The following is a 21,246-nucleotide window of genomic DNA, read 5'->3' on the forward strand; positions in this document are numbered from 1 at the left end:
TGGGGAGCCCCATGCTGGAGCCAGGCTCTGCTCCTGGGCAGGGCAGGGAACACACACCAGTGCCAGGTATTAAATGCCCGACGTGGAGGATGCAGAGGTAGGAAATGGAAGCAGCTAGCGGGGAAAACGAAGCGGAAGAGCAACACAAGGACTGCAGCACCATCCCCAGTTGCTGCGGGGAGGTTCAATCGCGGAACGGTTCAAGGACACAAACACAATCCTGAAGGAAACAGAAGGTCACTGAGCAGCTTCAAACACCGTGCTCATTTTCAATAGTCAAGCTTTGAAATAAAAGGAGAGACCCCCGAAGTGTGAGCTTTCCTGTTTTAGGCTGGAGACAAGGGCTGTGGAGTGAGAGGAGTGATCAGACTCGGGGGTCAGCCTTATCAGGAAACCACTGCGCCTTCTCACCCCTTCCTGGCAACAGAGGGAGGGTTCAACTGAACTGCTGAAGAGGAAGCTCACAACAATATCTGGGTGCCTGTGTGACATTCAAATCAGTTCTGCAGCAGACTCTTGGAATTTACGGCACCCAGAGTTTTTCCAGTTATTTCCAGGTTAAAACAAAACTGACAAAGCGCAACTCAACGACGGAAGAAAACAAAAGGCCAGCATCATTCTTTGTGGTAATTCCTTAGCAGCTGCCAAGAACATCTGGTTCTTGTGCAAACGGCTCTCCCTGCTCTCTGCACACATGGATCCACAACTGGAAGGCAGCTGAGGAACCTGGAGAGCCCGTTCCACGTTGCTTCTGCACAATCCAGGCAGCCTGTGCTGGTCAGGTTTGCAGATGACCAAACCACCTAAAACCACGGTGACCAAGCATTTCCACTTCCTGCATCACACAAACCACGGGCTACTCCCCCCTAACTCCCGCGTGAGCCAGACAAAACTTTCTGGAGGAGCAGTGACAAAGGAACACACGTTGAATTTAAATATCCCAGTGCTTGGGAACGCGCCGCAATCTTCGCCTGTCACCACGGTTAATCACTGTTAATTAGCTCGGCTGTCAAAGTGCTGCTCGCAGGAACCTACTCTCCCCATTTGCATAGTGATCAAAATAAACATCAGGAGGTATGGATTTCCCAAAGGGGCGAGCTCCAGGCAGGGGCAGCCTGAGCAGGGATGCCTCACCTGCCGCGCTCGCAGGGCCACCTTGGCGTTGGTCGTCTTGCTGAGCTGGGTCAGCTCTGTCAGGATATTGATCAGCTCGTCTGTCAAGGTGGGGTCACGGCCACAGAGCTGGTCCTGGGAACGGAGAGAGCAGGAAATGCTTAGAACAGAGGGAAAACATCATCTGTGCTCCCCCAAAGGAGCCTGAGCCTGGAATACGGACACACGCCCAGGGCTGCATCGCACCGTCCCCAGGAGTCCTGACCTGGATTACCCCGGAATTCTGGGCTGACAAGGACACAAATATTCAGCATTCAACGATTTCACCCACATAAATAAAAGGTGAAAGAAGGGACAGGCAGCGTCTCCCATTCTCCTATTTGTGGCACCCATGAGAAATGGCTGACTTGTCAGAGAGACTCAGAAAACCTTTTCCCATTACCCAGTTTCAGGTTGGCACCAGAAGTTTCTCCTAGCACCAGTGCAAAATTCCAAGAGCTTAAATTGTAGCCAGACACCTCGTGGAACATGTAAAGGACAGCAAACCTCCCCCATGAAGGGTGACCAGAGTCACGCTGCCAGAGAACCTCCTGACGTCCACTTAAAAAAACACCTCAAACCTCAGAAGTCGCCACAACTCCACAGCCACAAACCACCCAAGCTGTGTGCAGCCTCAGCCAACAGCAGAAAAAAGATCTGTCATTCCTGTGACAAGGCTAAGCAAAGCTAACTAAACCCATGAATAATGTACTGCATTTCCTGCCACGGTACAGGACTGACTCCATAATATTTCTTCTACCCAGAGAATCCTGGATCTGAGGAAATCCACAAGCTTACCTTCCTGTCTAAACTGGCTGGATAAGACAACAAAACTGAAGAGCATAAACTTCCAGTGTTAATGCTGTTCCAAAACTCTCCTGAATTCATCCATTCAAAAAAAAAAAAAATGCCAACAGTAAAGGCTTTCTTCCAAAAATAGTTTCAATTCCCATGAATAATCCCACAGTCTTCAACACTTCTTGTGAGCCTCCTCCCTCCCACCCCGAAGCTGGAAACCCTCTAGGAGCCTCTAACGTGATTCTTCCACACAGCACTTAACAGCTTGTCTTGATAAATTAATCATAGGAGGGAAATGTGAGATGAAACAGGGATTTGCCACGAGAAAGAGCCGGTGCCTAAAAGTTTAAAGAGATCTTAAACACCTACAGACCAGAATAGGCCACTTGAAGATCCAAGAAATAGAAAAGGATAAGGGGAAACCCTCTGTGCAGCAGGTGGGATTGACAAACCTGCCAGGGAAAATGAAGTCAAAACCAAAGCCAAATAATACAAAAGCCCCACAGAGTGAATAACTACACAACAGCTCCCACTCCACGAGATTCCAAGGCTCAACAGCTTTTCCCTCACACTGCTCTTGATCCCTGTCTCTCCAGCCCCACTCAGGCACGATGGCACCTCCAGGAATGATGACACAGATCTCTCCCAGGGAGACAGACCACACTCAAGCCACTGAGAAAACATCTGAGCTCCTAGCTCTGATTAGACTGCTGTGCCCTCCTGACCAGCCCTGGGCCACCGAACACCAGTGTGATTGCTCCCAAAGAAAGTTCTGTGCGGTTATCCACTCCCGGGCACTGTGGGGACTCACAGGGAGTAATTCACGAACTGCTGGGTTTGAAACACAAACTCCGGGGTGTTGTTCTGTTGCTGCTCCAGGGAACAGAAATCCAACAGGACACGGGCCCCTGCCATGCCACCAGCCACTCCATCCTGTTCAGGCCAGGATGTGCCTAAGTTAAGCACAGAAAATGAACTTACAACAACAAATCACACCATACTTCAACAGCTGCATGAAGGATGGAGCAGTTCCCACCCCGCCTTCAGTGCCTGCTGGCTAAAAAAGGTGAGTGATGGCAGCATAACACCACTGCTAAAGCCATCCTCAGAGCCCCTGGTTAACGACGGATTCCTGGGATACATCAACAACAGCCACACAGGCCGCCCTCACCCCACGCCACACACACAGCCTGGCCACCCATAAAACACCACAGCTGTCACCCTGGTGACACCAAACGTGCCCCGGGGGGACACAAAGAGCCACGAGCTGGGAGGGAGAGGAGCGATGGTCTTCTGGTTCATGGAGTGCCTGGAAGCTCAGGGACACCCTGAGCTGTCAGTTCCAAAGCCAGCAGTTCAAACCAGCTGCGCCAAGGGTGACCACAGGCACACTGTCCCTCCTGGGCTGCTGTCCCCACCCCAGAGGAGAAATCCCTGTGAGGTGGCACTCAGGTGACCAGGAGAGGCTCTTCCACCACGGTCGCCCTGCTGTTTCAAGTTCTGGCATCCTGGGATGTTGGCCTTTACTTGAGCAGAGCTAACTGGCAGCGGTGGTGGGAAGAGTGACCCAACAGGAGAGGGACAAGGGAGACTCCCTGAGGTCTCCCCACATGCTCCTCGCACGGCCAGCACCCAGAGCCAGCGAGGTGACAAACCAGCCCTAAAAGTTCCAGTGCCATTTTAGCAAGGAATAATCAGGATGACAACAACAGCCCAAAGCCAGGCTGTGGCTGTGCCTGCACTGATTGGCAAAGGCAGCAGCAAAGCCTCAGCCCAGCTCTCTGACAAGGGCTAACGCCTCGCCGGCACCCCCGTGTAATTACACACTTGAGTGACTGGACTCTGAAGAAAATTGAAGGCCTGAGCTGTGAACAGCTGCCATTTTCTCTCTCCATCACGCCAGCGTGATTACTTGAGAAATGAACAGCCCCGGCTCAAAGCTACTCCAGAATTCTCAGAGGAAATATGGCTCCGTGTTCAAATAATGAGATTCTTAAGGCAAGCGTTACTTACAATCACGCCACACACCAGAAAGGGAAAAGGGGGGAAAAAGAAAAGGGGGAAAAAGGAGAGCCAGGAAGAAAGAACACCAGGACCCTTACATCTTACAAATGAGAATTTAAGAAACTCAGCCTCGGTCTAGGAAAATTATGACACTTTTTCTTGCTTTGGAGAGTTATTTCGTGGATGGCTACTTTGGATGTGGTTTTGGCAGTAAGAGACCACATTACGCTTGTAAAATAAAAGGGGAAGGAGGGAAGGAGAGAAAAGCAGCAGACACTTACAATGAGCATTGTAACCAGCAGGTTCTTCTTGGTGACCTGGGCATGGGAGAAGATGTAGTTCAGCACCGCGTTCATGTCACTCTTGTTCTCCTCACGAAGGGTGAAGACACACTTGTCATAGTGACCTGCAGGCAGAAACGCACATTTCTTCTCCAGTCCTCACACCTCTGTGGCAAGGACTGCAAGTTACTAGATGTGTCTTTATTTTTCTGTGGGTGTTTTTTGAGAATCTCCTTGGCATGAAGACAAGGAAGATGGAGAGAGACTATTTACAAGGGACGGAGTGACAGGACAAGGAGGAATGGCTTCACACCGACAGGAGCAGGGTTAGGTTTGAGTATTAGAAAAAAATTCCTCCCTGTGAGGGTGGGGAAGGCCTGGCACAGGGTGCCCGGAGAAGCTGTGGCTGCCTCTGGATCCCTGGAAGTGTCTAAGGCCACGCTGCACAGGGCTTGGAGCACCCTGGGACAGTGGGAGGTGTGGAATAGTGGAATGAGATTTGCTTTAAACTCCCTTCCAACCCAAACCATTCTGTGTTTCTCTGTGGTCCACACAATCAATTTGGGAAGGAATCATTCCCACCATCACCTACTGCAAACTTTAATTCTAACATCCCACTCTTATTAAACAGCTCCAACACCAAATGCCTCCTTTGTGAGCAATACTGACAGAGGAATAGGGAGCTCAGACTATCATTCAAACGGCAACCAAAAAGAAATAACAGCAAAAAGCCTTGCACCATCCTCTGCTGCCAGCAAATTGAAGTGGAAATGAATCTGCAGTACCATTAGGCTGGGGCAGGTAATGGAGCAGGACAAAAGAAGAGAGGAATCTGAACTACCTGTAAGAGCCAGAGCCTTGGAATTAGCCAGGGCTTCATTGCCATCTTGTGCCTGGATACAGCAGTGCAAGGCGTTGATTTCACCCCTCAGCTTCAGCAGAGCTTTGGGGACAGAATCCCCTCTACAGAACCCGGGATCTGACTGCAGACCCTTAAAAACAAGGCTGTGCACCTCACCCTGAGCACAAAGCGAGAGCAAACCTCCCCCAAAGGGCCCACATGGACTTTCCAACACCAAACACAACTCTCTAAGAAACAAAATCCCTGATGTGCCCAGGAACTCACCGTGCTGGAACTGAGTCTCCACCTTGAGGTACTGCCGGAGCAGATCCATCACCACGGCCTTCATGTGGCCCCGAATGCCACTGCGGTACCTGCAGGGGCAAAGACACCAAACCCGGCCCTGAGCGAGGCTGGAGGCACACGGAACAAGCCCCGCCATGCCTGCTGGGGGTAGCTCCTGGGCTGCAGGGCTCCCCTGGGGAAGGCTCACCTCTGCACCAGCTGCACGATGCTCTGGGTGTTCATGAAGAAAACCTCGCGCTCCGACTTGCGGTTCAGGGTGGCCGCGTGGCTGTCCAGGATGTTGGCAATCTGAAAGGGGGAAAAAAAAAAACCAAAACATGGAAAAAAAAGCACAGGGAAGAGCCCTCGATGGGCTGGACAACCAGCCACACATCAGAGCCCCAGCAGACTCTAGCAGAGGAAGTGCAAGGCCTGCCAGTGATGCAAAAATCAATGCACTGTATCATACAGTGGAGAAATCAGCTTCCAGCATCTCCTTACCCTCCCTTAGCTGCAATCATTCTTTTCTGAGGTGACACTGGCACTACAAATTGCACTGCAGCACACGTACATGCAAAAAAACAAATAAATGCCCACAGGGCCACCGGTAAGATTAAAGTGCTCCCAAAGTGCCTGGTTAAAGCTATACTGAGCAGGGAACACGTAGCCTTCAGCACAGGTACAGACAAGCCTTGAAGTGACACAGGCAAGTACGTTTCATCATGAGGACCCCATGTTCAAACACACCTTCAGGTTCAATTAACCTCCACGTCATTTAAAGGACCTTTCCCTCTCTTTCTGCCCCAGCACAAAGCAATTTTTATCCCTCCATGAGGCGTGGTTGGTCACCTGCTGGCTGGGAAACTGGCAGAGGACCGAGGTGATGTTGCTGGCGTACTGGGCCATCTCCTTCTTGATGGACTTCTCTACGTTGGGTGGTATCCGTCCAGAAACACTGGTCATGATGTCCTGAAGCTCCAGCAGGGGCAAAGATGGATCCCTCAGGGTCTTCATCAACCGCTCAACCCAGCCCTTCACCTAGAGACAGACAAGGCATGTGAAGGGAAGAGTGAAGGAGAGAATAAACAACAAGAAGGGGAGAAAGGAGAGGGGTGATGTCCAACATCCCATCCCATGGGTGCTGCCCCGTGGCAGAACAATTGCCCAGCCCTTCCCTGAGCTGCAAGAACGTTGTGTTTTGGCTCTGGAAGAAGAGGCCCCCAGTACCTTGCTGCTGAAGAAGGGCTCTGGCAGGCAGTAGCCATTCATCACGTTGACCAGGTTGTCCAGGACGTAGTGGAAGATGCGGTGGAGCTTCTCGCCCCGCAGCGCCGTGCTCTGGATCTGGGGCAGGGTGCCCGTGTGCAGCTCAGCCTGCAACAAGGAACAGCCTCACTGAGCCTCCTGTGGGGCAGCAGCCGGGGGGAACAGCCAGCTACCCTCAAATGGAGCCGAGGTTTAACCTGCAAGGATCCCCAGAGTGGGAAATGCACTTGGTTGGGAGACACATCCCCACAGTAGCACTGAGCTAAAGCAGAGAGCAGCAGATAAGTTTAGCCTGAATCAGAGAAAGAGAGAAAAATCTCAGTCCCAATCTTCATCTGAGACAAATAAACGGTGAAGTGACAATTCCAGTACAACGCGCAAATGGGGAACTGTTCACTGGGAACCGGTTCATCTCGTACCACTCTCAACGTCACTCCTGCACTAAAACCCCACAGAACCTGTGCCTTCTGCAACTCCTCACCTGCTGAACCCTGCTGGGATCGTCCAGCTGGAGCTTGGCAATCACACAGCCTGGATCCAGGACTGCCCCTGGACGTTTGACATAGTGGATGCAGCCTGATTCTCCTGCTGTTATCGTCATCACCATTTTCATCACCTGTAGCAAGGAAAACAGGTTACACACTCAGCTCCAAGGGCCCCAAAATGGTTCTAGTTTCGGGAGCCAGCAGGCAGTGTCCCACCACAGACAGACTTGCATGAGCACCTCTGGTATTCAGGTGTTCCCAAAACTACCAAGCAAAGATGCTGGGAACAAAGCCCAGACAACTAAAGTGAATGGGAGAACAAAACAACTGGCCAGAAAATAGCGCAGCAGGAACTTCAGGAATGTCAGTGCTCACACTGCCTGAACCAACAGGTGACTCAGGAAGGTCCCACACTCAGCACAACGAACAAAGCAGACAATCTTCTGCTGCATTCCAAAGGCTACAGCCACACCTTCACTTCAAGCAGAGGGAACCAGCATCGCTTTCTCGAGCTCTCAGACAGCTCTTCCCAGACAGAAATGCTTCCTTGGATCAAGGGCTGCTGCCTTTGCAGCAGAAGGGCCGAGAATGGGGGAGCCAGTCTGGTTTTCCCCGTGCTCTGCTCCACACCACTGGGAGCCACGGGGATTGTGTGGGTGGTGCCTTCTTAGCCATGACCTGTTGCAGTGCAAAAGCACTTACATACAACAGCAGGATCTCTGTCTTGATATTTTTCTCCTACACATTGTCCCCAACTGGTTTAATTGCCCCTCTGTTATCACACACCTTCCCCTCCCTCAAATCTGTTTTGAGCCACACACTCCTACACAACCCCTTGTGCTTTCCTCACCGTGATGCAGAAATTGCTCATCCTCCTCCTCTGTAAGAGTTAAGTAACTTCTCAGGGACAAGGGAGGAGTGACACTTATTAACTTATGGGATTGACCTGATAAATGAGCAGCTAACCAGGATGAAGTTTGTTGCTTCACCCTGGCTCTGTGTCAGTACTACAAGGAGAAGGCCTTCTTCAGCGCAGCTGGGTAACACATGGATCCCACATTCCCTTGGAATCTCAGGAAGGTGATAACCATGGTCTCACTGCTGACAAATTTTGCTCACCACTTGGTGTACAGTCATTAAAACTCAAATTTCAGCTGTTAAGTAATTCCTTCCCCACCCCATCACTCCCACTGATGATTCCCACTGTGGTTCAGGTTCAAATCTGTAAATGAAATACTGTGAATTATCCCTCTCGCTCAACTCCCAGTCCCAAAGCATCCAACATCCCTCCCCCTAGAGCTTTCTCCTGGGCAGCCAAAACAGCTCTCTGAGACTTTTACCTCAATTTCTGCAAAGCACTGGCCTGCAAACACGTGTCCCCCGTCCTCCACCACATACTGGATCAGCTTCCCAGCGGAGGGCGAGCGCAGGATGGAGGGATCGTTCTCCTTCTCAAACACACAGGTCTTGTTCCCAATGGTGATGCGATACCTAGGGAACAACAGGGCAGATCAACAACAGAATTCCTTGGGGAAGGCAGGGGAAAGGGAAAATCCAGTCTCCCTTTCCCCATTCTCCTTCGGAACAAAACTACGGGAAAACACCTCAACCAGCTGAGAGGTGGAGATTCAAACCCAGAAGGTTCCCCAAATTCTTTGCCCTCCTGAGCAGATCCATTACTTTTCCCAGAAGATAACACAGCAGAGGGGGCAGAGTTCACATTCCAGACCTGGTGATGCCCTTTACTGCAAAATTCCTTGCAGGGAATTTTGAGGGGATGCACTGAAACAGTACAACTTGTCTTTACTTCTAAAGCAGCCGCGGAATTCCAAGAATTTTAAAGACTTTCATGTTCTGTTCTTTTGGTTTTTATAATCCCAAAAGTCACTTTTAAGGACCGAGCAGAGGAATATGGATGTAGTACACAGCTGGATCCTTCTTCTAACAGCAGCCAAGATCTGTTCTGCCTTAAAACTCACCCACAGCCCACCTAGTGAACCCTTTCCAGGAGAGAATCCCATTCCCAGCTGATCTTTTGGCAAGCACGAAGCTACAAATACACCTCGTTCTGGCTGTGTAAATGCTGAACATGAAGCTGTACAGGCTGCTACCTGTCCACTTCTTCTTTCATGTAGGTGGTGTAGCTGCTGCCATCGTAGGAGAGGAGCAGCCCCCCGTCACTCAGGCGATGCACATCGACTTCCACACAGGAGCTGTTCATGATGACCACGTAGGAATTGGGAGACTGCCTGGTCACCTGCAAACCCACAAGAATGGGAGTTAGCCAGTGAATTGGACACAGCCATTGAGTGCCTCGGCTGCCACAGCACAGAGTTTTCCAAGTGCTGCAATAGTGGGGATTAATGAAGAGGAACGGAGGTGCTCGATGTCATGGAAAAAAAATCGGGGTCACGAAGGCAAGCAACCAAGCTGATCAGAGGGATGGAGCACCTCTCCTGTGAGGAAAGGCTGAGAGAACTGGGATTGTTCAACCTGGAGAAGTTCTGGGGTGATTTAATTGTGGCCTTCCAGTGCCTGAAGGGAGCCCACAAGAAAGACGGAGAGAGACTTTTTACAAGGGCCAACCCAAACCAGTCTGGGATTCTGTGACACAGCAGCCAAGACACGCCAGAACCAGTGCTGTCCATGAATGTTGGCTTAATCCTCTCACACTTTTGCACCGATGGCTGAGGTTTGATTGTGCAACCACAGGCCATTTTCTCACCCTCATCTACTTACAAGTCACAGTCGTGTACTAAAACTGCACAATGGAGGAGATCACTTGGGGAGAAAAAAAGAGAGATTGTCTCACAGGGAAAGCAACAAGGGATCCTTGGAGATCCCTGGAGAAAGGAATCCTATCCCAGCCTCCACCTCAGAGCTCCATTTTGAAGCTGGGTAAATCCTTTACAGAACTCTCCAGCTGTTGCTCAATGCCTCTAGTCCTCATCAAACATAAACCCAGGCAGCTGCAGAGGTGCAGCATCCTCCCCACTGCGAAACCCAGCCCATGGTCTTGTCATTAAAAACTCCACCGCCACAAATCTGCCCAGGGAAGCTAATGAAGATTGCACAGGCAGCCTTAAGTCTAACATTTCCTAACTTTCCAATGTGTCGTTTTGCAACATGGGGTTTTGCATGCAGCAAAAAAGCAACACCACGGGGGAAAAACTGCTGCAAATTCTGTCACGTTGGTGTGTCAAAACCCCAGCAGAGCAGACCTACACATCCAGAAAAAACAGCTGGAAGCTTTGGTCAAGCTGCAGTAATCTTTGCCTGCAACAACGTAATTTTCACCCTCCTCAGAGCAAGAGGCTGAAATGTTTACAGAGACACTGCAACGCAGCGACGTGAGGGGTGTTATCCTAAGGGAGGCTGCGCTCGTTTCTTCACCCACTAAAGCAGAGAAAATAAACCCTGCTCAGCTAGGATCCCCCGTGGAGATCTGTGCAGAGCTGAGGCCAGAGCAGCACACGCAGCCGTGTCCAGCTCAGAGGCAGGAGGGAGGGCCCCACACTGTACCTTCAGCACGTACTTCCGTCCCTCGTAGATGAGCTCCACGTCCACCGTGTTGAGCAGGGTGTGAGCAGGGAGGACTTGGCCCCTGGAAAGGGAAGCACAAAACAAACCCCATCTTCCACAAGCCACCAAATGACTGCCAAGGGTCCACAGAGCTTCAGAGATGCGTGCAAGGGCTTTAGGAAACACCGGCAGAGAGATGGGAGTAGGTTTTTGTAGAGTCTTTTCTTAGGAGAGACACGGATCAGTTTGACCAAGTCAAACAAAGTCCCTCCAACCACACAGGCCAGCTTTGCCCTCCTTTCCATTCACTCCTGGGTGATTCGAGACTCGCTAACGGTGCCCTGGCAGCACACAGAGAAAGAACTCCGTGTTTCTGAGCCATTTCCTGGAGCTCCAGCTAGAAACCAAAGCAATCAGTGCGGACAGCAGGGGATATTTCGAGGAGATGCAGATACCTGCCAGTTTTCTCAGCAGATAAAGAGCTCCCTGGGGCCAGGGAACAGTCAGCAGATCCCAAGCCCTGAGCATTCCTGGACTGGACTTGAACAGAACTCGTACACCAGGGGTAATTACTAGAGAGCAGCTCGAACTTTTACCTTTCCAGGGAGTGCAGGAAGTTGGAGACGCTGTTTCGGAAGCTGACGTCAGCCACGTGCAGAGCCCCACACACCACCCCCAGCATGGTGTCAGGCCTCTCAGCCTAAAAAAGGGGACAGACACAGTCACACCTCCTCCAGCCTCAGCCAGTCTGAACACCCAGCCAGGAGAATCAGCAGCCTCAGCTCTATTTTTGGTTCATGGCCATCTCTCTTTAAAATCAAGTCAGTGTAGCAGCTGTGTGAACTCTACACAGAATTATTTCCGTAACTCCTTAAAACTCCATCTTCTTCTGCCTGGATCAAATCTCGAGATCCCAACAACACTTCCACAGCCATCAGCCCCAGATTCCAAACGTAACACTGGCCTCAACGCTTTTCTGGACAACTCTAAGACCAACTTCCCCCAACGGGATTTCGATATACGTAGGAAGTGACGCCACCCAAAATGTTTATTCATTAAGTGGACATTCACCACTCCTAGAGCCTTTTGCTGCAGCAGCAGCAGCCCCCCCCTCCCCTGCTCCCTGCCATGTGTGTCCCTGCAAGGGGAAGCAGCTGCACCTGCACTTTCTCGGCGATGAGCCGGTCCAGCCAGCCCGTGTCGATGCGGTTCTGCTGGAAGCTCTCCGTCTCCAGCAGCTTGATCAAGTATTCCACAGTGGTCCTGAAGTCCCCTCGGATGGACAGCTCCTTCAGAGCCACCACCATGTTTCTGAAAGGGGGAAAGAAGCCCTGTTATCGATCCCATCCTAGTGGTACCAGGCAAGCTGGCAGCTCCAGACAGAAAAGGTCAGAGCAGAAGAGCACAGGCACTGGAGCAGGACCCTGAAGGAATGTTTGGGAATGGGGGAAGATTGATTTCCCTGCTGCTGGTGTGAAGAGCAGCTCAGCGGCATCAGGAGATCCCCCCGTTATCATCACCCAGGGCCCTGGCACATGTCAGGGGTGTACGACAGACAGACAGACAGACACGGTGTCCACCCCACCCGGAGTGGAACTGGGGAAAGGCTCTGATGAAAAATGTGCATGACAGGTCAGACAGGTCTGCCTGAGGACCAGGTGATTTATAATCCCACACCACAGAGGACACTCCATGGTTCACAAACCATCCTGAAGCATTGGTAAGTCAGGTTAGCTCCTGTTAGAAGCCTTCACCTGGATGTTTTAAAGAGAGACTTTCACACTGTGGTAGCACTGTCATAGCCCAGCAGCAGTTATACAAGGCAGGGATGAAAGAGAAAGGAAGAAAAAGAAAGAAAACGAAGCAAAAAGTGTAGAAATGTAGGTGCAACACAGTGGAATTGCAAAGCAAGACAGGACGAGAGGCCTGACCGTGAAACAGAAAACAAGATAAAGACAAGGAAATTTCTCTTGCAACTCCTAGAAGAGAGGAGCCTTGTTTTCCCGTGGCACTTTGGATCAAAGGGAACAAACCCGAGCCATTCCCAAGGCTCTCCCCCATTTCTGACTTACGAGATGGCTTCCTCACGGTTCTCTCCCCAGGAGAAGCAGTGACCAAACTGGGAATCAGCAAACTCATGGAGCCCTCCCGCAGCAGCCACACTGAAATAGCCCCAGACATTCTTATTGCTGCGGAAATTCAGCTCCTGAACCGTGCCAGAGCTGGGCTTGAACCCCTGCAAAGACACACAGACACTGCTCTAGGCCCCAGAGAAAAAGGTGAATAATGCAGAATTAGGGTTCTGAAGGCTCTGAGAACATCTCTTTGTGCTGCAACATGGAATAACAAGGCCAGGCTGTGTCTAACCGGAGTCTAAGTGAGGTAAGGGAAGAATCGGTTAAATTTGCTGCCAGCATTTCCAGCAGCAGCAGGGACTGGCCCTGCAGAGCCCACAGTGAGCACCAGGCACAGAAGCTGAGCTCTCACCTCGTCAGGATTCTCACTGGTGATGCGGGCAGCGATGACGTGGCCACGGGGACTGGGGACGTGGGCCGAGTTCTCAAAATCAATGGTTGTGTCTCCCCAGGGAGAAACGCCATACATCACCCTGATATCCTTGATCCTGTGCAGGGGGACCCCCATGGCAATCTAAGGAGAAAAAATAATAATGATAAAAAAAAACCACCCGGCACTAAGCTTCTCTCCTCACAGAGTCAAACATTCACACTTCCCAGGACAAGTCAGCCCAGTGTAATATCCACCTTAAGCCCTTCAGCCAGTATTTTCCATTGACTGATTAAAAGGCTCCAGGGAAAGCTGGCAGTGCCAGGTCAGCTGAGGATGGGCGTGCATTAGGGCTGTTAAAAATATACTGAGGTCCCAGAGAGACAGAAGGGCCCTAATTGCTTACAGGAAACTGTGGAATTTTGCAATTATAAACTGTGGGGAGAGCAACCTGCAGAACCAGCTGCTGGCTGCATCCTTATGGAGCAAAATCCCACTTGCCCTGTTCGTTAGTTGGGTCTTTTTTATAGATAGAGTTCAAAAAGGAAGTAGAAAATCATACAGAGCCTTAATGAGGTGTGAGGGGACTGTGGAAAGTTGGGGCTCAGGAGTCTGGGGGGACACACAGGGGACTGACAAGCCACAGCATACCAACAACTGCTCTGCACAGGATCTCTGAGGGATCCCCTCGTGGCTTGGGGGAACTTCAAACAACCCCTGAAGCTGCTGAAAGCTGAGAAATTCCACGTTCTGTGCTCACCTGGAGCTGCGCTGCTGGCAGGTTGACATCTGCCACCATCTCGGTGCAGGGATGCTCCACCTGCAGGCGTGGGTTCAGCTCCAGGAAGTAGAAGCTGCCATCCTGGCTGTACAGGTACTCCACAGTGCCTGCACTCACATATCCCACCATTTTGGCCAGCTTCACTGCACACTGCGACACAGAAAAAAAGAATTTTGCATTGCCAGTTAGCCCTGCTCTCTCCGTTCAGTCACCACACCCACTTGAGTGTTTTCCTGGCATTCTGAAAACATCCTAAAACTTGTGACAGGCCCAAGACCTGCCCAGAGACAAGCCTGTGGCACAGGAATTTTGATTGCCAACTTATTTCATCTACAATTTACAGAAGGCAGAGGTTGAAGCAAGTATTTGCTGCTCTCAACATGAGGCAATTCCTGCAACTCCCGAAACTTGCTTTTAATATGGTGACACACGTTTAAAACACACTTCCCTCCCCTCTCCGATCTTTGAAAGGAGCTGTTGGTGAGATTTAGTGTGGAAATGTGAGCGGCTGCCCAGACTAAGCAGCTCGAGACACACCACCCCAGATTGCTCCACGAAAACAACCAACAGCGCAAAACCCTGGGTGATGTAAAACGAAAACACAAAGCCCTGCCTGCTCCTGGAGCCCGGCCAGGGCAGGGGGAAGCTGCAGAGCCACACTCTCACCTGTTCCATGTGCTCAAAGACTGTTGAGGTTGCAATAGAGGCTGGAGCTTCCTCGATGATCTTCTGGTGCCGGCGCTGCACGGAGCAGTCGCGGCCGAAGAGGGAGATGGCATTGCCATACTGGTCTGCCAGGATCTGCACCTCCAGGTGCCTGGACTGCTTGGCCAGCCTCATCACGAAGATGGGAGAGCCTGGGACTTCAGTTTGAACCTACAGCAGGGATAGAATGGACAGGCAGAGCACCTGGTGTGAGACGGGCCTTCAGCACTTCTCACAGACACCCAGCCTGGATAGATCAGAGGGACAAGTCACCTGTCTGAACAGATTGGGGAAGTCATCTGCATTGTTCACTTTCCTGATTCCTTTCCCTCCTCCTCCTTCAGAAGCCTTGATCATGACAGGGTAGCCAACCTCCTCAGCAGCCTGGCAAGATGGGCAGAACAACGGGGTAAGTCCAGAAAGGCGGCAGAATCCAGTGAAAAGATCATTATGTCCCTGCTGATTCACATCCAAGCTTCCAGATCTGACTATTTAGCAACCAATGGCATAGAACCCAAATATCCCATTGGAGAGACTGCCCGTAGCTGGAAAAATCAGCAGGAATTTTGTGATTACAGAGAACTCCGACCTCCCCAAGTGACCATGAAATCTCTTGCCAGTGCTTCCATGCCACGAAATCTACGAACTCACAGAAAAGCTTTTGTATAACACAGAAAATCACTGAGCTGGGTGACATGGAAAAATCATATCCCTACCCCTGCTCTTCACACAGGAAAACTCCAAATGCCGTATTGTGCCAGGAATATTCCTTATTCTAAAAAACTTCCCCAAGGAGAAACTCAAAGGATGAAGCGTGAGGCTAAAAACACCTTCCTCGTGCACTAAACAAAACCTAGATGACAGCTTTTAATGCAACGCAGCCTTCACCCTGTATTTTGCTGCTAATCCCCACCTAACTCTGCAGGCCAGGGCCAAAAAGACACGTGAATGATCACCTCCCAGCTGGCAAGAGGCAGCTGTGGGGCTGCAGTTTGTGCTGCCATGAGGAGAAAGCTCAGGCCCAGCTCCCTGAGCCCCCAGAGAGCCCCAGACCCACCCGCAGCCCATCGTCGGCGTCCTTGACGTAGCCCTTCTCGTAGAGCTCCTGGGGGACGCTCAGGATGCGCTTCTGCAGGTCGTTCTCCTGCCAGTCCACCCGAAGGCCTGGAACACAAACATCACCCTCTGAGCTCCCTGTGCCTGCCAGGCCGTGAGAAGCCACCCGTGGGACGTGGGTGACGCAAGGCACAGTCACAGCAGCCTGAGGAACCAGGCTGGGAGCCCTCGGAATGGAAACAGACATTCCCCATCTCTGGGGAGCAAGTATTTTTATCCAGTCCATTATATCCTCCTCCATTTATCTGTGAGGAGCAGGCTGTTATTTACAGTGTTTTGAAACTGCAGAGGAACGTCCATGGAAGCAGGGTATGGGTTCCAAAACGACACAGAATCATGGGATGGTTTGGGCTGGGAAGGACTTTAAAGATCATCTCGTTCCAACTCCTTGCCATGGGAAACAGTAAAGGTAGGAAGACTTTCAGAAACTGTGCAAGTTTCTCTCCCTTCCATTAGACCAGGTGTCTCCAAGCCCTGGGTGTACCAGGTGGGTCTGTGAGCACCAGCTGCTCTCTAGGAAACAATCTCTTCCATGTTTCCTCCCTTCTCCTCCCTGTCCTCCTCTGCACTCTGCCAGCTTCTCCCACCACCTCCAGGCTCATTCCATCCCTAATGTCATTGCTTCCAAGGCACCTCACTGGTGTGCTGGGCAAACAGCACAAATGGGAAACCCTGAGCAGATGGAACATCTCCTGGAACACACTTTTGAGCGTGGAGCTTCTAAAAAAATAGACACGTTGAAGGAAAAAAAAAAAAAAAATCAGGATGATCTTGATAAACAGGACAATTTCCTTCTTACCACTGCCACTCCAAGGAAGAGTAGGAATGCCAGCAGTCTGAGCCACGATGGAAGAAGCAATTTTATCTCCTAAGGCCCACATGGCTTGGCTGGGAGGACCTGCAAAGACAACGCATGAGAGAGGCACAAGGGGTATCAGACACTAGGGGAATTCTGATTTAGGAGAAACTCCACTCTTCCCATGAAACTGAACCTTTAAAATGAGAACAGGGACAATCTGGTTTAACAGGAATCTTTCCTGATTGTTTTATCTCAACATTAAAGGCTATTTTGGAAAACTTTCCCCTTCTTCACACAGAAGAACTAGAGTAAAGAACAGACCATCCATCTTGCACTGCAGACCATTCCTCGTGGCTCTTTCCTGGACCCAGGATTTTCTATCTCCCCAAACATCCCCACCTCCAAACAAGGACTAGACATCAGATGAGCAGTCCATCTCCTCACCCATGAAGGCAATCCCGTTTTTGTGGAGAAGTTCTGGCAGTTTGGGATTCTCTGATGCATGGCCCCAGCCAGCCCACACAGCCTGCAGGAGAAAAGAAACAATTTGCTCTTTGTTTGAATAAAACAAGCAAGTGAGCAGAAACAGACACACGCAAACACTCCAAGTCTTTCTTTTCCTCGTGGAAAACAGAACACGCAGGAGCCAGAGCAGCCTCTGAGCTGCAGGGTGTGCTGAATTTAAAGCACGACTTGCACCTTGCAGACAAGTGCAAGCAGGCTGCTGCAGCACCCTGCTGAGGAGGAGCTGGGTGCAGGGAAGGGCAAGGGCACCTCCCTGTCCTGCAGATATTCCTCCTGGGACAGCCACTGCACTGTCACATGCGCTGCCCTTGGGTGCTAATTTGGTTTGGGACTCCAGTTTCTTTGCCCTGCCTTGCTCCCCAGGCACAACTCCTTACGGAAGGAGAGGAGGTTGCTCAGTGTGTGTGGCACCCCTCACCTGCACTGGAATCCTCTTGGCGATATCGAGGATGAGCTCCACGTTTGCATAGTTGTTGTTGTTGGGTCCTCCCGGCACGGGCACGTAGTGATCTGCCATTTTAATGTACTCTGCAAACAACAGAGGAGGTGCCACTCGGGCTGCAAATCTAACCACAGGGCTAAAATTCTGCTCTAAAATCCTCCTTTTCTCCAGGCTGAGCCCTCCCAGCTCCCTGAGCTGCTCCAGAACATCCCATTACTTCCACATCCCACTCTTTGCAACCCCAGGGCTGTGCAAGGAGAAGGCTGTGACCTCTCCCCAGCTCCCCCAGCTCACCTGCATTGGCTTTCAGGTCCTCAGGAGTGACCATGACCACGAACCTGATGGCCCTCTCATTCCTGAACATCTCGTAGGACCAGCGCCGGATGGACCTCATGCACTTCACCGCTGCAATGCCATTGTTTGCTATCAGGACCTGGGTGCATTAGAAGCTGGGATGAAATAGAGTCTAAATAGCACAAAACAATTAACCATCCTGAAAGAAGTTTTTCTTCCCCCCCCCCCCCCCCAACCCTCCACAGACTCTTTTTGCCCAGTTTTGGGCTGTGCAGTTTCCTCAGCCAGCATCCAGCTCGTGGCCCATCTGTCAAGTCAGTGAGCAGCTCTTGTTTCACCATAAAATTTTAATGTGTTATGCCTTGGTTGGATTAAAGAGCAGAAGGACTCAAATCAAATTATTATGCATTTTTAAATACATTTCTTAGTGTTTTTCCAGTCTAGAGATCTAGACTGGATTTTGTTTTATCTGTCTAGAAATCCTTCTGCAGAAGTGCTCTGGCTCACTCATGTTTTTGGGGTTTTTTTATTACATTAAGCTGAAATAATGAGATGTTTGTTTATCACATGGAGAAAGGAAACACAATGATTCCAGGTGGAAGCACAACTTCCAAGCTCAGAAATATCAGTAATTTGATACCTGCAACGCACAGCCTTAGAGAGAGAGACAAGCCAGAGCTCCAGAGAGGAGCTAAGAAAGGTCAGGGAGTTACCTTCTCAATAACTTTATTCCCTCCAAAACGAGTAACAAATTCTGCTGGAGAAGCCACGGTGAAATCTCGCTGCACATCCACCTTCTTCCTGTCCCGGCCTTGCTTGACAAGGTGCAAACCAGACATGCTGGGCCTGAGGAAACGGGGAGACAGAAACAACCCGTCAGTGCAGCTGGACACCAGGAAAAGAAAGTATGTGAATAATGTCAAAGTTCTCTTTGACCACATTCCCCAGTCAGACAAGCAGAATCTCTCCTTTCCTCCAGACCTTCATGCTCTGGTCCTCAGTTTTACAGGGATGACTCCTTTGAAACTACTTTTCAGTTATTTCCATGTAAAAGTTTCAGGTCTCCTGGAAAAATTCCAGCTATGCCAAAATATAAATAGGTAAAATTACGTTTGCTGCGTGTTGCTGCCCAACACATCAACAACAATGCTCCACCAGATCGCTTTCAATCCATCTAGAGAAGCTGGAAACAACAGTGATTTCTGGCTTTGGCAAAACAAGCCATAAAGATCAGATTCTGTAAGGAAATCCTCTTGGGAAGCACAGCAAATTTATCTCCAGGTGCAAATGAGAGACTCAGACTGGCTACGGAAATCGTTTTCCAAGAGTTTTCCTCTACTCCAGCGTTTAATACCTTCCTCAAAAGCTCTGAGAGCCAGAGGACAAATTAATCACGTTACTCCTACTACAAACACAGAAAGCCAATTTTGTGCCTGCCAAGACCAACCCCGTGTCCTGCCACAGCCCTTCTGTGTGGGAATGGCACAGCCACATCCCCTCTCTCTGCCTCAGCTTCCACAGCAACAACACAGGGACACATCACCCTTTGGCTTTGATTTGGGGGAGTTTACAAAGCTGAGCCTGTGGGAGGAAATTCCAGGGAAAAGCGCAGAGCTGAGAGTGTCTGCCATGGCGCAGCACGACTGGGAATCGGGGAATTCATGAGACGCTTTTTACTGCACTTAAGCTTCACCCTCTCTGCTCACCCCACAATTTACTTGCCGTGCTTTCCCCAACAGTTTCCCTTCCCGGGAACACAGGGAAACCCTTTCCCTGCCCCTGGCACCCTTCTGCAGGAAGGAAGAGCTCAGCTCGGAGCTTTGGAAAGCACCAAGGGGTCGGTGCTGGTCACTGGCAGCTCTGTGCCCAGGAGCCCTCTGGATGGAACCTCTGGCCTAATCAGCTGCTGGAGGGCTGCTCCATTGAGTAATTCCATTGGGAAGGGGATGGGATGGAGCAGCTGGGGGAGGGCACAAAGGGAAAACCAACGCCAGGAGAAGCCAAGGCACATTGACAGATTTTCTTATACCATCACAGGCACCAAGGCAAGGGAGCCCAGGAGCTGGAGCATCCCTGCTGGAATGAGTGAGCTGCTGTTCCAGGGAACACACAGATTTTCCTTCAGAAACACCCTCTGGCCCATGAAGATTTACCCACGTGGATCACAGACCCCCCTTCACCAGGAGCACAGGACCACCACAGAGCAATTCTGCCACTCCCAGTGACATTCTGGGACACAGAAATGGTTCTGCCGGGTCAGGCCAACTCCATCCAGCCGAGTATCTTATCTCAGGGAAGAGCAGGGAGCTGACAGCCAGAGAAAGGCAAAGAACAAGCTCTGGGATCCCTCCCCTCATACTTTCCCTTCCTCCAGTCAGCTGCACTTCCAGACACTGTCACCAAACTTAGAACCTTAGTGTCCCTGTGAGCAAAAGTTCTCACATTCCTGTGAACTCAGCCTGGGAATACAAGGACAGGAGCCAGCAGGAAAGAAAGAGAGCAAATGTGCCACCAAGGTTGAATTTCTACTAAATTCGTGCATTTAAGGGTCAGAGTCTTTCTTTCTGGCAAGGAAGGGGCACAGTCCAAGGAGTGAGAGAGGTTTATGCATCACAGGTTTATTCAGACCAGTCTCAACAAAAAAAAATAAGAAGAGATAAAAATCCCAAGGCGAGAATTTGCGAACACCTTTGAATATGAACTGTCCCACCAAGAAATTACTGCACACAGAGATACTGCCACAGGCAACACGTCAGTAGAGCCTGAGGTTCATCATCCAGGATACAACAAACACTTGGACATAAACAACCACAGTTTGATTTGTGAGCATGCCAAGAACATAAAGTTTATTTATCAATAATCACAGGCCACGCATTGTAATCAAAACAGAAGAGTTGGGGTTGTTGGGACTTTTTTTTTTTGCAGGATAAGATGAGGTAGAAGCTGGAAAGGAAGGAAGGAAGGAAGCACAGAGCTCTAAACAAAACAGAATAAATGCTGAGTTAGTGACTGGCATCCCTATTAATCACCACTGCCATGTTCTGTGACGGAGGAATTTCCAAAACGCTCTTCCACCCTTCAGAGCCCACAGGGGGCAGAAGTTGTGCAGAAGCTCCAACACCCCCGAGCCCCCAGCTGAGCTGCACCCCGGCATCTCTGCCACAGGCTGCATGCAGGGACAGCCCGCGGGCACAAAAACGAACACCAGAGGACAAAACGAACACCCGAAGCTGGGTGGGCATCCCCAGCAGGGGCAGACGTGCCATCCCTACCTTTGCAGCATGTGGTACCTCATCTCCTGACTCTGCTCTGCGGAATCCTCCATGCCGCCTGGGCGCAGCAGTGAATGGATTTCGGGCTGGCTGGCGGCTCCTCGATGCTGCCAGCTCCGCAGCTCAAAGGAGGAGCCGCAAAGAGCCTCGGGCGCTCTCTCCTCCCAGCAGCG

At 50.7% G+C, this 21,246-nt stretch overlaps 1 protein-coding gene across 6 annotated transcripts in view; it reads right to left on the reverse strand.

Annotated features, from left to right (window-relative positions):
* The window catches only part of ACACA (acetyl-CoA carboxylase alpha), a 99,688-nt gene that overhangs the window by 65,675 nt on the left and 12,767 nt on the right, over window positions 1-21,246 (reverse strand). For 5 of the 6 annotated variants that reach the window (XM_066201960.1, XM_066201961.1, XM_066201958.1 and 2 more), the window contains exons 4-26: window positions 18,515-18,647; window positions 17,802-17,940; window positions 17,484-17,593; window positions 16,985-17,066; window positions 16,541-16,639; window positions 15,683-15,789; window positions 14,899-15,009; window positions 14,587-14,796; window positions 13,900-14,070; window positions 13,122-13,283; window positions 12,707-12,870; window positions 11,795-11,945; window positions 11,231-11,334; window positions 10,635-10,716; window positions 9,224-9,369; window positions 8,453-8,603; window positions 7,109-7,243; window positions 6,589-6,735; window positions 6,211-6,399; window positions 5,570-5,670; window positions 5,362-5,450; window positions 4,236-4,360; window positions 1,135-1,248 (exon numbers count right to left, since the gene is read on the reverse strand). In XM_066201960.1, the coding sequence (XP_066058057.1) occupies window positions 1,135-1,248; window positions 4,236-4,360; window positions 5,362-5,450; window positions 5,570-5,670; window positions 6,211-6,399; window positions 6,589-6,735; window positions 7,109-7,243; window positions 8,453-8,603; window positions 9,224-9,369; window positions 10,635-10,716; window positions 11,231-11,334; window positions 11,795-11,945; window positions 12,707-12,870; window positions 13,122-13,283; window positions 13,900-14,070; window positions 14,587-14,796; window positions 14,899-15,009; window positions 15,683-15,789; window positions 16,541-16,639; window positions 16,985-17,066; window positions 17,484-17,593; window positions 17,802-17,940; window positions 18,515-18,647 (3,022 nt within the window). Of the gene's footprint in view, window positions 1-1,134; window positions 1,249-4,235; window positions 4,361-5,361; window positions 5,451-5,569; window positions 5,671-6,210; window positions 6,400-6,588; window positions 6,736-7,108; window positions 7,244-8,452; window positions 8,604-9,223; window positions 9,370-10,634; window positions 10,717-11,230; window positions 11,335-11,794; window positions 11,946-12,706; window positions 12,871-13,121; window positions 13,284-13,899; window positions 14,071-14,586; window positions 14,797-14,898; window positions 15,010-15,682; window positions 15,790-16,540; window positions 16,640-16,984; window positions 17,067-17,483; window positions 17,594-17,801; window positions 17,941-18,514; window positions 18,648-21,073; window positions 21,127-21,246 lie in introns of those variants that run through there. The other variant, XM_066201959.1, reaches the window with a different exon arrangement.

This window comes from Chamaea fasciata, unplaced genomic scaffold (genome assembly GCF_029207755.1).
Source record: "Chamaea fasciata isolate MVZ Bird 193981 ecotype frontalis unplaced genomic scaffold, bChaFas1.0.hap1 SCAF_21, whole genome shotgun sequence".
Lineage (NCBI taxonomy): Eukaryota > Metazoa > Chordata > Aves > Passeriformes > Sylviidae > Chamaea > Chamaea fasciata.